Genomic DNA, 21,073 nt, shown 5'->3' on the forward strand with positions numbered 1-21,073 from the left:
TGACCGTGTCCGCTGACAGCCGATCTGATAAAATCAGACAGATGGTGACGTATCGCCACCTATCCTGGCGGATCGGATCGGGTGAGATCTGATGAAAAACAGACATGCTGTCCGTTTTCGTCCGATCTCTCCATAGGAAAAGCAGCGGCACTCAACGAACCCCTCCCCGCTCAGTGAGCAAAGAGGGACCCGTCATCCATGGCTCAGCGGAGATCAACGGAGAGATCTCCCGCTTAGCTGGTAACGCCGCTTACAGGTCATGTACCCCACCCATGAAGAAGCTGATGAAGAAGGCGAGGCCGTGCCTTGAAGCGCGTTCTGATTGACCAGACAGCTTGTGGTGGCACCCCAGTTTGACAGCCCTGGACCACTCCTACCCAGAGACACACACCTGACGTCTAGATGAGGCTAACAGAGGATTCAGCTGCGGCTAACACACAGCGCTGGTGGATCCCTCAATAGAGACTTTCCGGCGGTCCTCCTGTGACACTCCACGTGGAAACTCCCTCCTGCTCTAGCACTCTGCAAGTGCTCTGACATTTTTCACACAAGTTTTTAGTGTTGTTTTATACTTATATACTGAATTAATTCCTAAGCTGTTTAAAGGATTGGCTTGGCGCTTCGCTACTCCTTTTGCTTTCATGTACCCCATCCAGCCTGTGACTGGACAGTGAAAGGACATGCAGCACACCGATGAGCTCATCTGTCTATAACTCTGCTGTCTCCTCTTATCACCATGTCCCTCATCTGCACATAAACACTGCAGTGACTCCTTGTGCTGCTTACTCCGCTCCCAGGCAGATCTCTGCTGTACAGGGACTAAAGTCCAAATTCAGATAATTCTATTCCTTGCTTCATAAGGTGAGAGGCTTCAACACTGAAGCACTTATATCATTTGCGTTAATTTATTGTTGCCCTATCAAGCCATTTGTGAATAAAACCATAGTACTGAAAGGAAGGAGGTGCTAAGAGAAGTCACAAGGCTCTTTGTATTAGCATGTAGCAATCTGCTCTTGTTCTGGAGTAGTAGATTGTGTAGTCCTAATGGTAGCCCTGGATTTAATTCTTGTAGTTGTAATAATAATAATAATAATAAATAATCATTATCATGCAACACAGATGATTGCTCATGTAGGCCTAGAACAGAAGGATAATAATTACAGCCCCATATTCAGCCATTTTATTCTTTGGTTGGTGTGGTATTTAAATAACTGAAAATGTACATTTTGTTCCAGGAAGGCATGCAGCATCCAAGTAAAATGCAGTGCTTCTATATGTGTATGCTGGTAACATACAGTATATTACAGGAATGACAATAATAATAAATATGTATGATATTCAGTGAAAGTAACGTTAATCTATGTGTAAAAGCTTATTTAGTATTAACACTTGTGTGTGCAATACTAAGGGGTTGATTCACTAAAACTGGAAAAAGACTGGCTACCATGCACATATGCACCAGATTTTGCGCTCTCCAATTTTAGTAAAATTGACCTCTAAGCGTCATAAGGAAATCTACATGGCGATTGATTTACTAAAACTGGAGAGTGCAAAATCTGGCGCAGCTCTGCATAGAAACCAATCAGCTTCCAGGTTTTATTATCAAGGTTTAATTGAACAAACTGAAGTTAGAAGCTGATTAGCCACAATGCAGAGCTGCACCAGATTTTGCACTCTCCAGTTTTAGTAAATGAACCCTGTGGTCTTTACGAGGTTTCTACTTTACTGATATGACCCAAAGAAAACGACAGAATTTAGTCATTATACCATGTCCCAAAACCTACCAATAAACACCATATAAACCAATGGCGGCTGGTGCTAAAAGTTTGTGGGGGGGTGCAAACAAACCCCTCCAGGTCCACACTTACCAGAGGACGATTGGCTGTCACGGCTCCCCTGATATTAAATGACTTCTGTGTTAATCCGGTCTTCTTTACAGGTTCCAGATCTTCAGCCCCCCTGATTGGCGGGGACAAGAAAACCAGAAACCGGAAAGTGACGCAATGGCGAATATTGACTTAAAAAGGACTCGGGCGCAGTGCTCTGCACCCGAGGACAACCAAAAACAAGCCAATTAGAGCCTCAGGCTCTAAACACATGCTTGTCAAAAATGTAAGGACCTCATAGAAACACATTAGTCTGGCGCCCCGTACAGTGCAATGAGTGCACAAATGTTGAACGATTTATTTTTATTTTTAAATAAATCATAATATGACTAACATTTTTTAACTTTAAGATGTAAAAAAAATGTTAGTCATATTATCATTCATTTAAAAATAAATTGTTCTATTATTAGCTTTCTTTATAGGCAAACTAACTCTGGGAACTTTAGGTACCCCTGCACCCCTTATGGACTGGCCGCCACTTAAATAAACCCCAGCAATACAAAAAAAATGTTCTTACCTCATATTCAAAGCCACCTCCCAGAGATCCGATGTCCATATGCAGGTTTTTAAGAAGGCGAGCGGACCCCCGTGGGCTCTTCAGGAGAAGAAAATAATGTTAATGCAATTGTCCGTACCATGACACTAAAAAACTGTTTCCTCTCATCAATATCTGAACACTCCTTAATGCAAATTTGCATCAAGTGCCCCTTTCAAATCCCACAACTACATTTCAAGTGTGTTGTTTTATCAGGCCTAGACAATTTTTTTTTTCAAACAGTGACACTATGGCCAAAAGTCAGAAGTGCTGTAAAATATAAAACACCTCATTACAAATTACAAGTATTTTACCACCTAAGAAGCATAATCTATCTTAACCAATCTTATAAAACAACCTTTCTTTACCCTAGTGTCCCAGGTGGTACCTACCTACAACTTAGCAAACCAACCTGTGATATTCTGCAATACGTGTGAAAGCCCCCATAATTTGTTCTCGCCTGCAGCCTTTGAAGTAGTTTGCACCCTTGGTAAAGTAGACAAAAAACTTTTACCATTCTCCTCACACTGTATGATCCACAGCTACCACACAGCTCACAGCTAGTAGATGCTGAACAGCCCTTAGATTTTTTTTTAGCTTTAAAAGAAGAAACTCAAATTAGCAGTCCCAGACTGAGATGGCAGTGCGGACAAAGAATAGCTGATCACTTAAATGTTAATGACATTTAAAAAAAGAATATCTGGTGAGCATAAAATGAAGGTCCTGTCCCGGTCTCCCAACTGTCTTCCTGCATTGTCACCTTCTTTTTTATACAGACATCCAATGGAAACTACAAATAGCTTTTTCAATACACAATACACAGGCATGGTCTACTGTCATCACCATCAAGAAACCCACCAAGAAAAATACACTACGATACCAAAAGTATTGTGACACCTGCCTTTACACGCATGTAATAATGGTATCCCAAGTCTAAGTCCGTAGGGTTCAGTATTGAGTTGGCCCACCCTTTGCAGCTATAACACCTTCAACTCATCTGGGAAGGCTGTCCACAAGGTTTAGGAGTGTGTCTATGGGAATGTTTGACCATTCTTCCAGAAGTGCATTTGTGAAGTCAGGAACTGATGTGGACGAGAAGGCCTGGTCGAAATCATTTGGTGGAGGGGGGATTATGGTGTGGGGTTGTTTTTCAGGGGTTGGGCTTGTCCCCTTAGTTGAAGGGAACTCTTAAGGTGTCAGCATACCAAGACATATTTGTGGGAACAGTTTGGGGATGGCCACTTCCTGCTCCAACATGACTGTGCACAAAGCAAGGTTCAGAAAGACATGGATGAGCGAGTTTGGCATGGAGGAACTTGACTGGCCTGCACCTCAACCCGATAGAACACCTTTGGGATGAATTAGAGTGGAGACTGCGAGCCAGGCCTTCTCTCCAACATCAGTGCCCAAGCTCACAAATGTGCGTCTGGAAGAATGGTCTAACAATACCATAGACACACTCCTAAACCTTTCCAGAAGAATTGAAGCTGGTATATCTGCAAAGGGTGGGCCAACTCAATATTTAACCCTACGGACTAAGACTGGGATGCCATTAAAGTTCATGAGCATGAAAAGGCAGGTGTCCCAATACTTTTGGTAATATAGTGTATAATGGCTACATGTTTGCATGTAGACAGGAAATGGCTGCAAACCAGCTGCTGGAAACCAGGAGTATTTAGATTCAACATAATATAAAAAATGTGAAAAAAGGGATTTTTTAATACAGCTTACCTGTAAAATCCTTTTCTTGGAGTACATCACGGGACACAGAGCGGCATATTCATTACTAGTGGGTTATATGGAGTACCTTCAGGTGATGGACACTGGCAATCTCAAACAGGAAGTGCCCCTCCCTATATAACCCCCTCCCATAGGAGGAGTACCTCAGTTTTGTAGCAAGCAGTATGCCTCCCAAAATGGTCCCCATAAGAGGGGTGGGAGCTCTGTGTCCCGTGATGTACTCCAAGAAAAGGATTTTACAGGTAAGCTGTATTAAAAAATCCCTTTTTCTTTATCGTACATCACGGGACACAGAGCGGCATATTCATTACTAGTGGGATGTCCCAAAGCAATGCTTACAATGAGGGGAGGGAGACATCTTCCCAAGACAAAAAGATTTAATTTAGAGATATACTCAAATCATAATAAATCCAACTTAGTTGAGAAAAATAAATTTAAATTTTAAATTTTACTCAAAAGGGAGCCCCCGGAGTCCGAGGGTCTCAAACTGCAGCCCGCAGCACTGCCTGCCCAAAGGCTGCATCAGTATTCCTTCTTACGTCCAACTGGTAGAACCTTGTAAACGTGTGGACAGAAGACCAGGTTGCCGCCTTGCAAACTTGAGCCATAGAGATCTGGTGGTGTGCTGCCCAGGAGGCGCCCATGGCCTTAGTAGAATGAGCCTTTAATGATAACGGAGGAGGCAACCCCTTCAAGCCGTAGGCCTGAGTGATTAACTGTTTAATCCACCTCGAGATGGTGGATTTTGCAGTTGCCTGCCCCTTCTTGGGCCCATCCGGTAAAATGAACAACACATCTGTTTTCCGGATCTTCTCTGTAGCTTTAAGATAGGCCTTCATGGCCCTGACAATATCCAAGGTATGCAGCAACCCTTCCTTTCTGGAAGTAGGTTTAGGAAAGAAGGATGGTAATACCAAATCCTGGTTTAAATGAAAACTGGATATAACCTTTGGTAGGAAGGAAGGATGAGGGCGGAGAACGACCTTGTCCTTATGTAAAATAAGATATGGTTCCTTACAGGATAAGGCTGCCAGTTCCGATACTCTTCTGGCGGAAACTATGGCGACCAAAAATACTAACTTCCTTGTCAGTAAAACCAAAGGAATTTCAGCCAACGGCTCAAAAGGTTGTTTCTGTAAACTTGACAGAACAAGATTTAAATCCCACGGACAAAGCGGGGATTTAACTGGAGGATTAATACGTAAGACCCCTTGAATGAAGGTCTTAACCAGCGAGTAGGTGGCCAGCGGCCGCTGAAACCATACTGACAAAGCTGAAATCTGTCCTTTGATTGTGCTTAATGCCAGTCCTTTATCCACTGCGAGCTGGAGAAAACTTAATACCCTATCGATGGTAAACTTACGAGAAAGCCATAACTTGGACTCACACCAGCCTGCATAGGCCTTCCAGACCCTGTAATAAATCACCCTAGAGACCGGTTTCCTGGCTCTGATTAGGGTAGAGATTACTTTCTGAGACAGACCTCTACCCCTGAGAATCAGGGATTCAGCCTCCAGGCCGTCAACTTTAGATGCCGTAAGGCAGGGTGGAGGATCGGACCTTGCGATAGCAGTACTGGCCGTAGAGGAAGAGTCCAAGGGTCTCCCACTACCATCCTTAGGATTAGTGAATACCATGCCCTTCTGGGCCATGCTGGAGCTACCAGGAAGACTGGTATGTGCTCCACCCTGATCCTGCGCAGCAGGCAGGGTAGTAACTGGAGCGGGGAAAATGTATAAAGAAGTTTGAACTGATGCCAAGGGCAAACTAACGCATCGGTTCCGCAAGCCCTGGGATCCCTTGTGCGGGACATGAACCTGTCTAGCTTCTTGTTCAGTCTCGATGCCATGATATCCACGTCCGGCACTCCCCATTTCTGGCAGAGTGTCTGAAAGACCTGTGGATGCAGAGACCACTCCCCCGGCAACAGAGTCTGGCGACTTAAGAAGTCTGCCTGTAGGTTGTCGACTCCGGGAATGAATATAGCCGATATGCAGGGCACATGGGCTTCTGCCCACAAGAAAATCAAGCTCACTTCTTTCTGAGCGGCTTGACTCTTGGTTCCCCCTTGGTGATTTATATATATGCCACCGCCGTGGCATTGTCCGATTGTATTTTCACCGGGAACCCTTGTAGTTTGGACGTCCAAGCCCTGAGGGCTAGTCGAGCAGCTCTGAGCTCCAAGATATTGATGGGCAACTGCTTCTTTGCCGCTGCCCAAGAGCCCTGGCGAGTGCAACCATCCAAAATTGCTCCCCAGCCCATCAGGCTGGCGTCTGTGGTTACTATCTTCCAGGTCACAGGACTGAAAGTCTTTCCCTTCAGGAGATTCTGAGGGTTTAACCACCAAGCTAGACTTTGCCGCACTCTTGGTGAGAGTGGCCAAGGAATTTCTAAGGCCTGAGGCCTCTTGCTCCCGGCTGACAGGATGGCTGCCTGCAGGATGCGAGTGTGGCTCTGAGCGTACGGAACCGCCTCGAATGTGGCCACCATCTTGCCTAGTAGCCGCATACATAGGCGAACAGTTGGCCTTCTCTTGCTTAGAACCATTTGTATTAGCTCTTTGATGGCCTTTAATAGGGGTAGAAACACCCTCTGTTCTTCTGTATCCAATCTCATGCCGAGATAATCCAGCTGCCTTGTGGGCAGGAATGCTGACTTGTCTCGATTTAGGACCCAGCCGAACCTCTCGAGGTACTGAACCGTGAGGGCCACTGCTCTTTCCAGGCCAGGAGACGACTGGTCTACGACCAAGAGGTCGTCCAGGTAAGCCAGGACCGTGACCCCCTGGATCCTTAGATTGGCTAGGATTGGGGCTAGGACCTTCGTGAATACCCGGGGGGCCGTAGCCAACCCGAAGGGGAGCGCCACAAATTGGAAATGACGCTGAGCCACCGAGAAGCATAGAAATACTTGATGTGGCTGAAAAATTGGCACATGAAGGTAAGCATCCTTTATGTCTATGGACGCCATGAAGTCGTCCTTCTGGAGCACGGCGACAGCTGACCGAATAGTTTCCATCCGGAATGAGCGGACCTTTAGATACGCATTTACTCCCTTTAAGTCCAAAATTGGCATAGCAGATGATTCAATGCCGCCATCAATGCGGCTCCTTTCACAGGGTCGCCTGGTACTCTTGACTCCTGGTAATGAGGAGGAGGGAATTTTAGAAATTCTAGCTTGTAGCCCGTGGTCACGGAAGACCGTACCCAGCAGTCGGGAATGGTGCCTCTGCAGAGAGACGCAGCCTTCCCCCCCACCATCGTGGGTGGGGGCGCCCCTTCATAGGGCCGACTTGGGGGGCTGGCTTCGCAGGCTTGCGGTACCACTGCTTCTTGCCCCCAGTGGCTTGGTCCTGCGGCTTATTGTTAATGCCTGATCTTGCAGGAGGCCGTCGATACTGTTTGGTATTAGAGAGCCCCTGCCCCGGGGAGGGCTGGCGCTTAAATGCGGGCCCTCGTGCCTTCTTCTTGACTGGCAAGAGAGTGCTTTTGCCGCTTGATATAGTCTGAATATATCTATCCAAGTCTTCTCCGAAGAGACGTCCTCCATGGAAGGGAACCCTACCAGGAGTTTTTTGCACGGGGGCTCAGCCTCCCAATTCTTCAACCATAAGAGCCTTCTCATATGGATTAGAAATAAGAATAAACGTGACGCCTGCTGGATGGAGTCCTTGATAGCATCCACCGTAAAGCGTATAGCCTTGGGTATATCCAAAATTCCTCTGCCTGCTGGGCAGGGATAAGTTTAAGCATTTGCCTAGTCTTATCTGATAATGCTTGGGCCACTCCAATAGCAGCCACAGCAGGCTGAACTATCGCCCCTGCTGAAGTAAAGGAGGCCTTAAGTAACCAAGCGTTTATCAACCGGATCCTTAAACACCTGCAAGTTAAAGATCTGTTCACACATGAGATGGCTGCGTCCACAGTAGGGACAGCCCATCTCTTTGAAAACTCTTCCTCTAAGGGTTACCTGTCTGGCTTAGCCCAGTCCTGAAAAATCAGGTCCTTTAAACAAAGGATGTACCGGGAATACCAAATTGGCTTGGGGCGCTTTCAGGGAGCCCAATGAGGATACCGCGGAGGCCAGAGGCTGAGGCCCAGGTATCTTAAAAGCCAACCGCACCATATCCGTTAGGGACTGAACCCACAGTCTTTCTGCGTGAGAAGCTGAAAAAGGTTCCTCTATTGTAGAATCCTCAGAACCTAAATGGTCAAGGTGATCCTGACCTCCCTCGTCAGTCGGAGAGGATATCCTCCTCCAGAGACTCAGACCTGGGAGACGGGGATCTAACCCGCTTCTTCCCTGCCAAAGATGCCGTAATTAGAGCGGCCATCCTCCTTTCCAATCCACCCAAGGTGGAGGCTAACATCTCTTCCGTTACATAGGAAGGAGCTGGTTGAGTAGGGCCAGCCATAGCACCTAGCAACCCTGATGGCTCACCTAGGACAACAACTTCCGGGCATTCCGGAGTAGTAGGGGCCACTAGATTTTGGATATCCTCAGAGCCCGATGGAGAACCTTTTGGTTTTTTAACCGTTTTAGCGTTCTTAGCGCTACCTGCACCCTTAGGAGCCATAATATACAAATTCTGAGGCACTCCGCTAGTATACAACTGACTGTAATAGCTGGAGAAAATACACATATAATCAAATAAATGTGAAACAATAGGATAGGGTAATGTTAGAGGGACTCCAAACCTCCCATAACCTATAAAAAGGGAAAATCAATACTGAGCCCCAAGGGCTTCAACCAGAAAAAAACTTTTTTTTTATTTTTTTTTTTTTTTTTGTCTGGTATTGACCCCCTAATGCTGGGCTAGGTGAGCACCCTAAGTGTTCAAAGGCGCTGCTTAGTACACAGGCTTGAATGCAAACTTTTAAGCCAGAGGCTCCTTAGTAAGGTGTACTTTCCACAACTGCCACCGGGTGTCACTGTGCCAGAAAGCTCTGTCAAACCTTCCTATGCTGTAGCCAGCATCGCTGCTCCGTGTCCCCTCACAGCCTTTACAGACTGAACAGCCCTCCAGGATTTATCCTCCCTGTGTGCAGGGGGGAGGAGCCGTCCGGCGTCAACCGCCCCCTCCCCGCAGCACCGCCGCGTATGCGCGCGCACAGATAAGTAAAAGCGCGCGCACGCGCGCGCGCGCGTCAAACGCCGCTAGGGGAAGCAGGAAGCCATGTGGAGAGGAGACACCAGGACCTTAGACGCTGGAGCAGCAGACACAGGTAAAAGGGAAGCTTTAAACTGTCTCCCTAATGGTATGGTTCCTTCTCTGTGGAACACCCTGCCCAAAAAAAGGCCCTCCTTGTGACAGAAGCAGCAGCAGCCTACTAGCCCAGCCAGGGGAACTATACCTGGGTGTTTTGAGCCATCCCGTTTGAAAACTTTGTGGTTCTCCTTTGCCCATGCACAGAGGCATAAATAGGCTGCCCAAGAATCCCCTGTAGGAAGCCTACTGACAAACCAAGTTCCGTAGGCCCCCTGCTTACCTTTCCACGCCGCAGGGTATTGCTCTGCAAGAGGCCCAATCTTCACCCTTCACCGTGGGTATGGTCATAGACCTTCAGGGACTGGGGTCTTAAAAGAACACCACAACCTGGACCTATACAGCACCACTGGCAACAGGTATTCTCTAGGTTAGAAACCAGACCTGGAACCCAGGGTCCAGCCCTCCAAGGAGAGGCATTATAGGCAAAACCCCATCCACGAATTGGGGCCCGGGTACCGTCCACTTTGGCTATGAAGCACCTTGGACGGATCCGGTCAGCTGGCCCTGGTCCCAAGGACTACTACAGGCACAGCCTCAACGTGCACCAACACCTAAGACACTGACAAAAAAACTGGGGTACTCCTCCTATGGGAGGGGGTTATATAGGGAGGGGCACTTCCTGTTTGAGATTGCCAGTGTCCATCACCTGAAGGTACTCCATATAACCCACTAGTAATGAATATGCCGCTCTGTGTCCCGTGATGTACGATAAAGAAATAGCATTTTATTGTGAAAAAAAACGTCAATCTGGTTTTACATCGATTATTAATTTACTTTCAGCACTGGGAACAGCTGATACATAATTAAGCACAGGATGTTTAGAGGGGAAAGTATAGTATATTTGAAGTGATCACAGTTTTTAAGTTTTAATTTATTTCATGCGACTTTCACATATTGTACATGTTGTATTGTATATTAAATGTCACCTATGCCACTAGAATTCAGCTCCTTGGTACTAGTACCCAGCACTGCAGGGTACTAAGGAATATAGATGTATCATCAAATCAAAAGAGACTTTTGTTATGCTTAGAAGAGTGTACAGTTAGAAGAAATATCCTTGGAAACTAAAAGGGCTGTTATATATATGGGTAAAACATGGAAAATGTCCAAACTAAAAATAAAATTAAATAATGGAAAAAACTGTCTAGACATATCCAAAACATTAGATGGCCAGATGCATATTGAGTTCCAAAATAAATAAATAAATAAATGTATACAAAAATATCATAAAAATAAAGAGAAAATAAAATGGTGCTGGATAATCCACATTCCTAGGAAACCAGCAAATAAAATTGATGTTTTAGCATTTGAATGGAGACAGAGGAAGAAAGTACAAAGAAACAATAGAGTCTACCTACCTAGAGGCGATGTTCCACCCAGTAGTGGAAAAGAAGATGATGCTATATAGAAACCCATTCTTTGTTCCTCTCTATTGTACCGAATGCTAAAAGCGGGAGTTCACCCGAAAATTTTTTTTAACATTAGTTTGAGGCTAATTAAGGGGAGCAGAAACGGGTATTTTTTTTAAAATCAATGCCGTACTTACCGTTTTCGAGATAGATGTTCTCCCGCCGCTTCCGGGTATGATCTTCGGGACTGGGCGTTCCTATTTGATTGACAGCCTTCCGACGGTCGCATACAGCGCGTCACCAGTTGCGCACCGACGTTCGGCTACTTTCGGAAACTCGTGACGCACTGTATGCGACGGTCGGAAGGCTGTCAATCAAATAGGAACGCCCAGTGCCGCAGACCATACCCAAAAGCGGTGGGAGAACATCTATCTCGAAAACGGTAAGTACTGCATTGATTTTAAAAAAAATATCCGTTTCTGCTCCCCTTAAATAGCCTGAATCTAATGTTAAAAATTTATTTTTTGGGTGAACCTCCACTTTAAGCTGGCCACAGATGGTTCGAATCCCTACTGACATTCAAACCATTTATGGGCAGGCTGATTATATCCAAGTTGATTTATCGAGCAAACATATAAAACTAGCAGGGGATCAAATACATCAGCGATCGCTTCACCTAGCCAGTACAGAGAATCTAATCATAAACAGTTTCTAACATTTAGGTTTAAGCGGAGTTCTACCCAAAAGCGGAACTTCCGCTTTTAGGAATCCTCCCCCCATCCGGTGTCACATTTGGCACCTTTCAGGGGGAGGGGGGTGCATATACCTGTATAATACAGGTATTTGCCCCCACTTCCGGGGAGAGACTCCCACGGGAGTCACTCCACTTCCCACCCCCCCCTGCTGCCTTCTGGGAAACACACTGGTCCCAGGAGACAGCGGGGATCACTGGGAAGGCACGGCGCTACTCGCACATGTGCAGTAGGGAACCAGGCTTCACTGCCCGGCAGGCTGTCTTTTCCCCATCAGGGATGGATCTATGGGGTTCAGGGAGCTGTTTGCACCTGAAGCACCCCTGGACTGAATGCTGGATTTCTCTGCCAAGGAACCGAGACTGAGGAGGTGGCTGCTCTAGGATTTGTTAGTAGAGACCCTGAATTACTCCCTGAAATAGTGTTACCAGAAAGACATTCCTCATGGTCCCCAGCTATGAGACATTAACTATTCAGGAGTTGCCTCCTTGTCCCCAGCTATGGGACTTTACCTATTCTGAAGTATGCAGTATTATGGTTCCCAGCTGCGAGAGCTACACTGTGCTACCCTTACCATGAGAAGAGCATCCTCTGCTAACTGCTCTTAAGTGTTTTGGAGTATCTCATGCCCCTTTTTCTCCTCCTGTTTAAATTTCTTCAGCAAAAAAAACTAAAAAGACACCCCTAGACTGTTTAATGGAGTTGGGGTGAATGGACTATCGCTTGTGTAACTGGCAGCCACTGTACTACAGAGGGAGATCGGGTAAATTCTCAGCAGCTTCTTCAGGGTTAGTGCTACACATCTTTTATCCGAGTACAGGCAGTCCCCGGGTTACAAACAAGATAGGGACTGTAGGTTTGTTCTTAAGTGGAATCTGTTTGTAAGTTGAAACGGGTACTGTAAATTTTAAGTGTAGCTCCAGCCAAAAAAAAAAACTATTTTTAACCACTTAACCCCCGGACCATATTGCTGCCCAAAGACCAGAGCACTTTTTGCGATTCGGGACTGCGTCGCTTTAACTGACAATTGCGCGGTCGTGCGACGTGGCTCCCAAACAAAATTGGCGTCCTTTTTTTCCCACAAATAGAGCTTTCTTTTGGTGGTATTTGATCACCTCTGCGGTTTTTATTTTTTGCGCTATAAACAAAAATAGAGCGACAATTTTGAAAAAAATGAATATTTTTTACTTTTTGCTGTAATAAATATCCCCCAAAAATATATAAAAAAAACATTTTTTTTCTACATATTTTTTCGTAAAAAAAAAATCGCAATAAGCGTTTATTGATTGGTTTGCGCAAAAGTTATAGCGTTTACAAAATAGGGGGTATTTTTATTAATATATTTTTTTTACTAGTAATGGCGGCGATCAGCGATTTTTTTTCGGTACTGTGACATTATGGCGGACACTTCGGACACTTTTGACACATTTTTGGGACCATTGGTATTTTTATAGCGATCAGTGCTATAAAAATGCATTGGATTACTATAAAAATGCCACTGGCAGTGAAGGGGTTAACACTAGGGGGCGGGGAAGGGGTTAAGTATGTTCCCTGGGTGTGTTCTTACTGTGGGGGGGGGGGGTGGCCTCACTAGGGGAAACACTGATCTTCTGCTCATACATTGTATGAACAGAGGATCAGCGTTTCCCCCCCTGACAGGACCGGGAGCTGTGTGTTTACACACACAGCTCCCGTTCCCCGCTCTGTAACGAGCGATCGCGGGTGCCCGGCGGCGATCGTCTGTGCCCCTGTTCAGAAGATTTCACCTTGCTTTCTGTGCCAATGACAATTGGAATTTGAATATTTTGGGTTTATTAGGATTGGTGATAAAGCTTCAGTGGAGACGCCATTTTCCCATATTAACTCTTACAGGAGAGAATTTCCCTTCCTAGGGGTAGATTTCCTCTCACTTCCTGCTGTCTCCTTCCATTTGTAAGTAGGAGTCATTTGTAAGTCATGTGTTTGTAAGTAGGGGACCACCTGTACCCAGTATTTATAATTAGCGTATCAATTAACAAATTGTTTACCTAGAGGTAACCACATCCTCCTTAAAGTTACAGAAACACACACACAAATCTCAGAATTGGCCAAGGCCTCGAATGTGCGTCTACCAAATCCTTTTCTCTATTAATATATTACCATGGCTCCTGCTTACCTGATCTTCACTTTCTTGGTCACCATTTTCATCTTCCTCTGCCAAACCAGGTAGAGTAAGACTTGCTCTTTCCTCTGAGAGTCTTGCTGTGGTTGTCTTGAGGTATGATGTTGTTTTCTAGTGGTATGTAGCAAAGATTAATATATAACAATAATAAAAATACGGCACTTTTCCTCCTTTAAGAAAGAGTGCACTGCAAACACTGTACATCTAAGATTTACATGAGTGATTAAAGAAGAATTTCACTTCTAGTAAAATTGTCATTAGACTCTCCACAGTGTATTCCACAAGGTTAAATACTACAAGCCCTGCTAAAGAGATCCCTCATTGTGCGGTCCTACCTATTTAAAAACAATCTAAACTAGGCCCTCCATCTACTGCTCCCCCGTTCATTCCTGTGGCAGGGGCATACTCCTATTGATGGCCGGGCATTTTGTAATGTCTGGTCTTTGGCAGAAAGTTTACTTTTAAATGTTTTATTAAGTAAAGTTTAAAACAAAGAAGCTAATAGGGGGCCAAACTCTAAGCCAACAATAAAAATCAAGCAGGAGATCAAATATGGTCTCCCTCCACCAAAACTGAAAATAAATTATTATTATTACGGCATATTAAAATTGCAAATTGTGTTAGAAAAGTGTTATGTACTTCAGAAAGTAGTATACAGCTAAACTAAATAATTTAGAAAAAACACAGCAACAAAAAAGTCTAAAGTATGGTCCACAAATGATGAGTTTAATAATGAAGCAATTGATGGGACAAGTCAGTACCTGTGTAAAAAGTTCTGTTACTTACACCAGATGTTCCACCTAAAAGATTGTCAAATCCGCCAGAGCTTCCTATACTGCTACCCTGCGATCCTCGCATTCCTCCAGAGCTTCCAAGCGAATCACCCATTGCCCGAAGAGGAGCTAGTCCTCCCATTGGTCCTTGCACAGGTCCAAGTGGAGATCCAAGAGACTGTCAAAAAAAATAAGCAACATATATTAACTACTGGTAAGAAACTGTAAATCATGCATACCTACATAAAATTACACTAAAAACTAAGTGTCAGTGATCTAAATAATTAATAAACCCAGAATCAGGCAGATAACAACCATTTTCAGAAAAAGTTGAGTACTGGCAGCCCTCATGTTTTCCCCATAACAAATTTCCTTTAAAGTATATGCCCAGCTTGGATGTGGAGGGAAAGGATAAGACCCTCTGTTGGAATTCATGGTTAATTGGGCATACTGTTTAGCAGTGTGTGTGTGTGCGTGTGCGCACGTATTGTTTAGCTATAAACACAGGCCCAGATTCTCATACATTTACGTTGCTCCTGGGCAGCGCAACGTATGTGATTTACGTTACACCGCCGCAGGTTTACAGGTTTACAGCCTGATTCTCAGAACACTTACCTGTAAACTTGCGGCGGTGTATCGTTAAATCGCTCGGCGCAAGCCCGCCCAATTCAAATGGGGCGGGCACCATTTAAATTAGGCGCGCCCAGCGCCATTCACGGACGTTTTACGCAAACAACTTAATTTTTTTTTAAATTTGACGCGGGAACGACGGCCATACTTAACATTGGTTGCCCCTCCTAATAGCAGGGGCAACCTTACGCGTCGCGTACGCTACGGAAACAATGTAAATTCTCAGCGTCGACATCGCGTATGTTCGGGAATCTCGTGTAATTACCTCATTTGCATAGACGACGGGGAAAACAACGATGCGACACCTAGCGGCGGGAAAAAAAATTGCTTTTAAGATCTGACAGCGTAAGAGCCTTACGCCTGTCAGATCTAATGGGTATCTATGCGTAACTGATTCTAAGAATCAGTCGCATAGATACACGGGGCCAGATGAGGAGTTACGACGGCGCAAATGGTGTTGCGCCGTCGTAACGCCTTTGAGAATCTGGGCCACAGACTTTTTCAGTTCTCCTGTCAATGGTCAGATATGGTTCCATAGCGCTCTTCCAACTATACTGCAGAAATAGGAAAGGAAAGCCCAGCTGCTGCACACCTCGCTGGGCCCAAGTGGCTAGGAGGTAAACGCAGCCTCAGCTTGATTCAGCTAGACCATGACTCCATGATTAAGCCCCGGGGGCAGTGTGAAACATGTTTGATTCGTAGTCTGAATGAATCGAGCTAAGACTGCTTTTACCTGCTAACCACTTGGGCCAGGTAAGGTGTGTGGTGGCTGGGCCATCTCTTCCTATTTCTGCAGTATGCTTTGGGTTTGGACGAACCTCTCCTCAGCCTGCACCCTCACTAGTTAGTGGCATCCAACTCATCGAACCTTGACAGCCTGAGCAGAGACCCTTAAAGTGGAACTGCAGTCTGCTCACAAAATTTGTAATAATAGGATTTTTATAACAGCTTACCTGTAAAATCCTTTTCTTGAAGTACATCACGGGACACAGAGAAGCATAGTAATTACTATGTGGGTTATAGAGAGTACCTTCAGGTGTGGACACTGGCACGCCCTTAAGGCAAGAAGTTCCCTCCCCTATATAACCCCTCCCATACCGGGAGTGCCTCAGTTTTGTAGCAAGCAATAAGTGTCCCAAATACCCCAAAAAGAGGGGCGGGTGCTCTGTGTCCCGTGATGTACTTCAAGAAAAGGATTTTACAGGCAAGCTGTTATAAAAATCCTATTTTCTTTATCGTACATCACGGGACACAGAGAAGCATAGTAATTACTATGTGGGACGTCCTAAAGCAATGTTATGAGGGGAGGGAGACCCCAAGAAATAAGCCGGGCGGCATCAGACATGAGGAATCAAACTGCAGCCTGCAGCACACTGCGCCCAAAGGCGCTCTCCTCATTCTTTCTTATGTCCAATTGATAAAACTTAGTGAAAGTATGGACAGACGACCATGTCGCGGCCTTGCAGACTTGAGCCATGGAGGCTTGATGATGCACTGCCCAGGAAGTACCCACCGCTCTAGTGGAATGTGCTTTAACCTTAAACGGGGGAACCTTTCCCCTCAAGCCATAGGCTTGAGTAATGACCTGTCAAATCCATTTGGAGATAGTGGACTTCGACGCTGCCTGCCCACATCTGGGACCTTCTGGCAGGATAAACAATGTATCAGTTTTCCGGACCTGAGCAGTAGCCTTAAGATAGATCTTAACTGCTCTTAATACGTCTAGCGTATGTAAAGACTTCTCCCTTGCAGAACTAGGTTCTGAGAAAAAAGACGGGAGAACAAGATCCTGATTCAAATGAAATTTTGAAACAACTTTAGGTAGGAAAGCCGGGTGGGGCCGTAGGACCACTCTATCCTTATGGAATATAAGGTACGGTTCCTTACAAGACAAGGCCGCCAACTCCGAAACCCTCCTGGCGGAGGTTATGGCTACCAAAAATATCACCTTCCTGGTCAGAAGGACCAAAGGAATATGAGCCAAGGGCTCAAATGGTTGTTTCTGTAAGACAGAAAGGACCAGATTCAGATCCCATGGACACAAGGGAATCTTGACTGATGGACTAAGCCGGATCACACCTTGCAAAAAGGTTTTGATCAGGGAATGTGTAGCTAGTGGCCTTTGGAAAAAATCGATAAGGCCGAGATCTGGCCCTTAATGGTGCTTAGGGCCAACTTCATGTCTGCCCCTAACTGCAGAAACTCCAGAATTCTGCCAATGAGATACCTCCGGGGATGCCAACCCCTGGTCTCGCACCAGGCCACATAAGATTTCCAAACTCGGTAATAGATAAGTCTGGATGCCGGTTTTCTGGCATTAATCAAAGTAGATGCCACCGCATTAGAGAGACCCCTTTTCTTTAAGATATGGGACTCAATAGCCAAACCGTCAAATTGAGAGACGGTAAGGAAGGATGGAATATTGGCCCCTGGGACAATAGGTCCGGCCGAAGCGGAAGGGACCACGGTTGCCCCACGGACATCCTTACAATGTCCGCGAACCAGGCCCTTCTGGGCCACGCTGGAGCCACCAGAATCACTGGTCTTCCTTCCGACTTTACCCTGCGAAGAAGACGGGGTAATAATTGCAGCGGAGGAAACGCATACATTAGGGAGAACTGGTCCCATGGGAACACCAGTGCATCCGTGCCGTAAGCAAGTGGATCCCTTGTCCGGGACAGAAAGTTGCCCACCCTTGCATTGAACCTCGATGCAAAGAGATCGACATCTGGTGTTCCCCACCTCTGACAAATGCTCTGGAAGATGTCGGGGTGAAGAGTCCATTCCCCTGGAAGCACCTGTTGGCGGCTTAGATAGTCTGCTCGCCAATTGTCTATTCCCGGAATGAACACTGCAGATATGCATGGGACATATTTCTCTGCCCAGGTCAGGATTCGATTCACCTCTCTTTGGGCTGCACGACTTCTTGTGCCCCCCTGGTGATTTATGTATGCCACGGCAGTGACATTGTCTGATTGAACCCTGACCGGAAGACCCTTCAACCTGTCTGACCAAGCTGACAGGGCTAGATAGACTGCTCGAATTTCCAGCAGATTTATGGGTAGAGACCTCTCGGAGGCTGACCATTTCCCCTGGAGAGACAAACCTCCCAGGACTGCACCCCAGCCTAGCAGACTGGCGTCCGTGGTCACAACCTGCCATGTCACGGGAACAAAGGACTTCCCCTTTAGCAGGTTCCGGGGAACCAGCCACCAACAAAGGCTCTGCCGGACTGACCAGGAGAGAGACATAGGGAGATCCAAGGCTTGAACCTTTTTGTTCCAAGCGGACAGAATGGCATGTTGAAGTTCCCTTGAGTGGAACTGCGCAAATGGCCTCGAACGAGGCTACCATCTTTCCCAGTAACCTCATACAGAGGCGAATGGGAGGCTGACGCTTTGCTTTGACTAGTTGAACTAGTTCTCTTAAAGCCTCGAACTTCCTTTGGGGCAGGAAGACCCTTTTTAGCTTTGTGTCTATGAGTAGACCCAAATATTCGAGCCTTTGCACAGGCATTAAGGCTGACTTGTCCAGGTTGAGAACCCAACCCATGGATTCCAGAAATTTTACGGTTCTGTGTACCGCTGAGTTTAGATCGGCCACTGACCGGTCTACTACCAATAGGTCGTCTAGATAGGCTACTATGGATATGCCTTGAGACCTTAGATAGGCTAACAGTGGAGCCAATACTTTCGTGAAAACACGAGGAGCGGTGGCCAGACCAAAAGGTAAGGCCACGAACTGGAAGTGGCGCTGATTTACCGCGAAGCGAAGCAGCTTCTGATGGTCGAGAAAGATAGGAACGTGCAAGTATGCGTCCTTTATATCGATGGACGCTAGTAGTTCCCCTCCTTGCAGGGAGGCCACCACTGACCTGATCGATTCCATCCGGAATGATTGGACCTTTAGGAACTTGTTTAAGGCCTTGAGGTCCAGGATGGGTCTTACATCCCCATTTGGTTTGGGGACGGTGAAGAGATTGGAATAAAACCCCAAACCTTGTTCTTCCACTGGCAGTTCTCTGATTACCCCTTGGGATAACAGATGATCTAAGGCCAATGCCAAGGACCTTCTTTTGCCGAGGTCCTTTGGGACGTTCGAGGTTAAGAAGCGCGGTGGAGGAAATTCGCTCAACTCCAGCTTGTAGCCCCCGGAGACCGTAGAGAGGACCCACCTGTCTTGGATCCTGTCTAGCCAAGCCTCCGCAAACAGCTGAAGCCTTCCCCCCACCCGGCTGAGTGGGGGAGAACCTTCATAATGCTGACTTAGTTGCTGGCCTGGCCTGTGGCTTACGGTTCCAAGGCTTTTTGGAAGCCCGAGGCTGGCCCTGTGGCTTCCCACCTGCATTGAATCGTCCAAGAGGCCGTCGGAACTGCCTGGTACCGGAAGTACTAGGGATAGGAGAGGAGGATCTCTTAAAGGAGGGGGTACCCCTAAACCTTTTCTTTACTGGCAACAGTGTACTTTTGCCACTGGAAATTTTCTGAATATAAGCATCCAGATCTTCCCCAAACAAACGCTCTCCATGAAAGGGAAACCCCGCCAGTAATTTTTTACACGGGGCTTCAGCAGACCAGTTCTTCAGCCAGAGTAACCTGCGCATATGAACTAGCGAGAGAGTGAGACGTGAGGACTGCTGAATGGAGTCCTTAATAGCATCTATGGCAAAACATAATGCTCTGGGAAACTCAGCCAAATTCTGGGCCTGTTGTGCCGGCAATTCCTTTAAGACCACTTTAAACTGGTCTTTCAAGGCCTGGCAAATCCCAATAGCCGCAATTGCAGGCTGGGTTATTCCTCTCGCCGAAGCAAAAGAGGTTTTTAATAAAGTCTCTAATCTCTTGTCTGTCGGATCTTTGAATACCAGAACGTTGTCTACTGGACAGGTCAAAGATTTGTTTACGCAGGACACAGCTGCGTCAACCTTGGGGATGCCCCATTTTTTGGTGAATTGTTCCTCCATGGGGTATAAAACCGAAAACTTCTTAGGAGGAAGAAAATATCTATCTGGATGTTCCCAATCCTTGTAGATAAGCCCTTCCAGCAGGGGGTGAACCGGGAAGGAATAATTAGCTTGAGGAGCTTTTAAGGAGCCTACAGATGAGACTGCACTTGAAGCTGGCTCTGAAAGTGGCAACTTGAAGGCCGAACAGACCATCTCAGTGAGGGACTGGACCAACAATTTTTCGGATTACGACGCCGAAAAGGGTTCTCCCAAAGTGGAATCCTCAGAGTCCACTACTTCCAGCTGACCTTCTGCCAGATCTCCAGAGGGTAAATCAACCTCTTCTGAGGATGCATGCCCCAAATCGAGGGACTCCTCAGAGGGAGAGGGGGACCTTGTGCGTTTTTCCCTTGAGAGAGAGGATGCAATCAAGGTCGCTAATCTCTGCTCCAGACCCCCCATAGCTGAGGCCAGAGCCTCCTGTGTCACAAAAACTGGAGCAGGTGGGACAAGGGCAGAACAGGCATCTGACAGCCCTGATGGTTCACCCTGGGCCTCCTTCAATTTTTCAGGAGAGGAAGCAGCCGCAGGAGCATGCCCGAGATCCTCTGAGCCAGATGGCGATCCCTTTGCTTTTTTGCTTCTAGTCCCTGAGCCTTTAGCCATGATAAAGCTGAGGTACTCACAATAGTTGCAACTACTTGCGAACCTATAGACCAGCACTGACGCTGCTATTTGATGGTTGGCAAGGTGCAGAGCCCACTATGCGCCTTAAGCAGATGTCACTGTCCACCACCAGTACTAAATACTGAAAGTATGTGCACAAGATCTCTGTGTCCACCGTCAGCCAGAACCAGTTAGGTGGACTGGAGCATATAAGGACTAGGTGTAATCACCTGACCTGCTCTGTCCTGTAATCTCAAGTCTCATAGAGAACAGCTGAGATAGACCCCCTGCGCGCATGCGCACACGCGCGCCGCTGTTAGGCGTGCACCACGAGGCTACGCGCGCACACGTAGCCGCACGCGCG

General features: G+C 46.5%; 1 protein-coding gene across 1 annotated transcript in view; it reads right to left on the bottom strand.

Annotated features, from left to right (window-relative positions):
• The window catches only part of CEP164 (centrosomal protein 164), a 123,653-nt gene that overhangs the window by 82,368 nt on the left and 20,212 nt on the right, over nt 1-21,073 (bottom strand). Inside the window, exons 5-7 of the mRNA XM_040325466.1 lie at nt 14,482-14,646; nt 13,690-13,806; nt 2,404-2,481 (exon numbers count right to left, since the gene is read on the bottom strand). Coding sequence (XP_040181400.1) covers nt 2,404-2,481; nt 13,690-13,806; nt 14,482-14,646 — 360 coding nt within the window. The remainder of the gene's footprint in view (nt 1-2,403; nt 2,482-13,689; nt 13,807-14,481; nt 14,647-21,073) is intronic.

The sequence above is a fragment of the Rana temporaria genome, chromosome 10 (genome assembly GCF_905171775.1).
Source record: "Rana temporaria chromosome 10, aRanTem1.1, whole genome shotgun sequence".
NCBI classification, from domain to species: domain Eukaryota; kingdom Metazoa; phylum Chordata; class Amphibia; order Anura; family Ranidae; genus Rana; species Rana temporaria.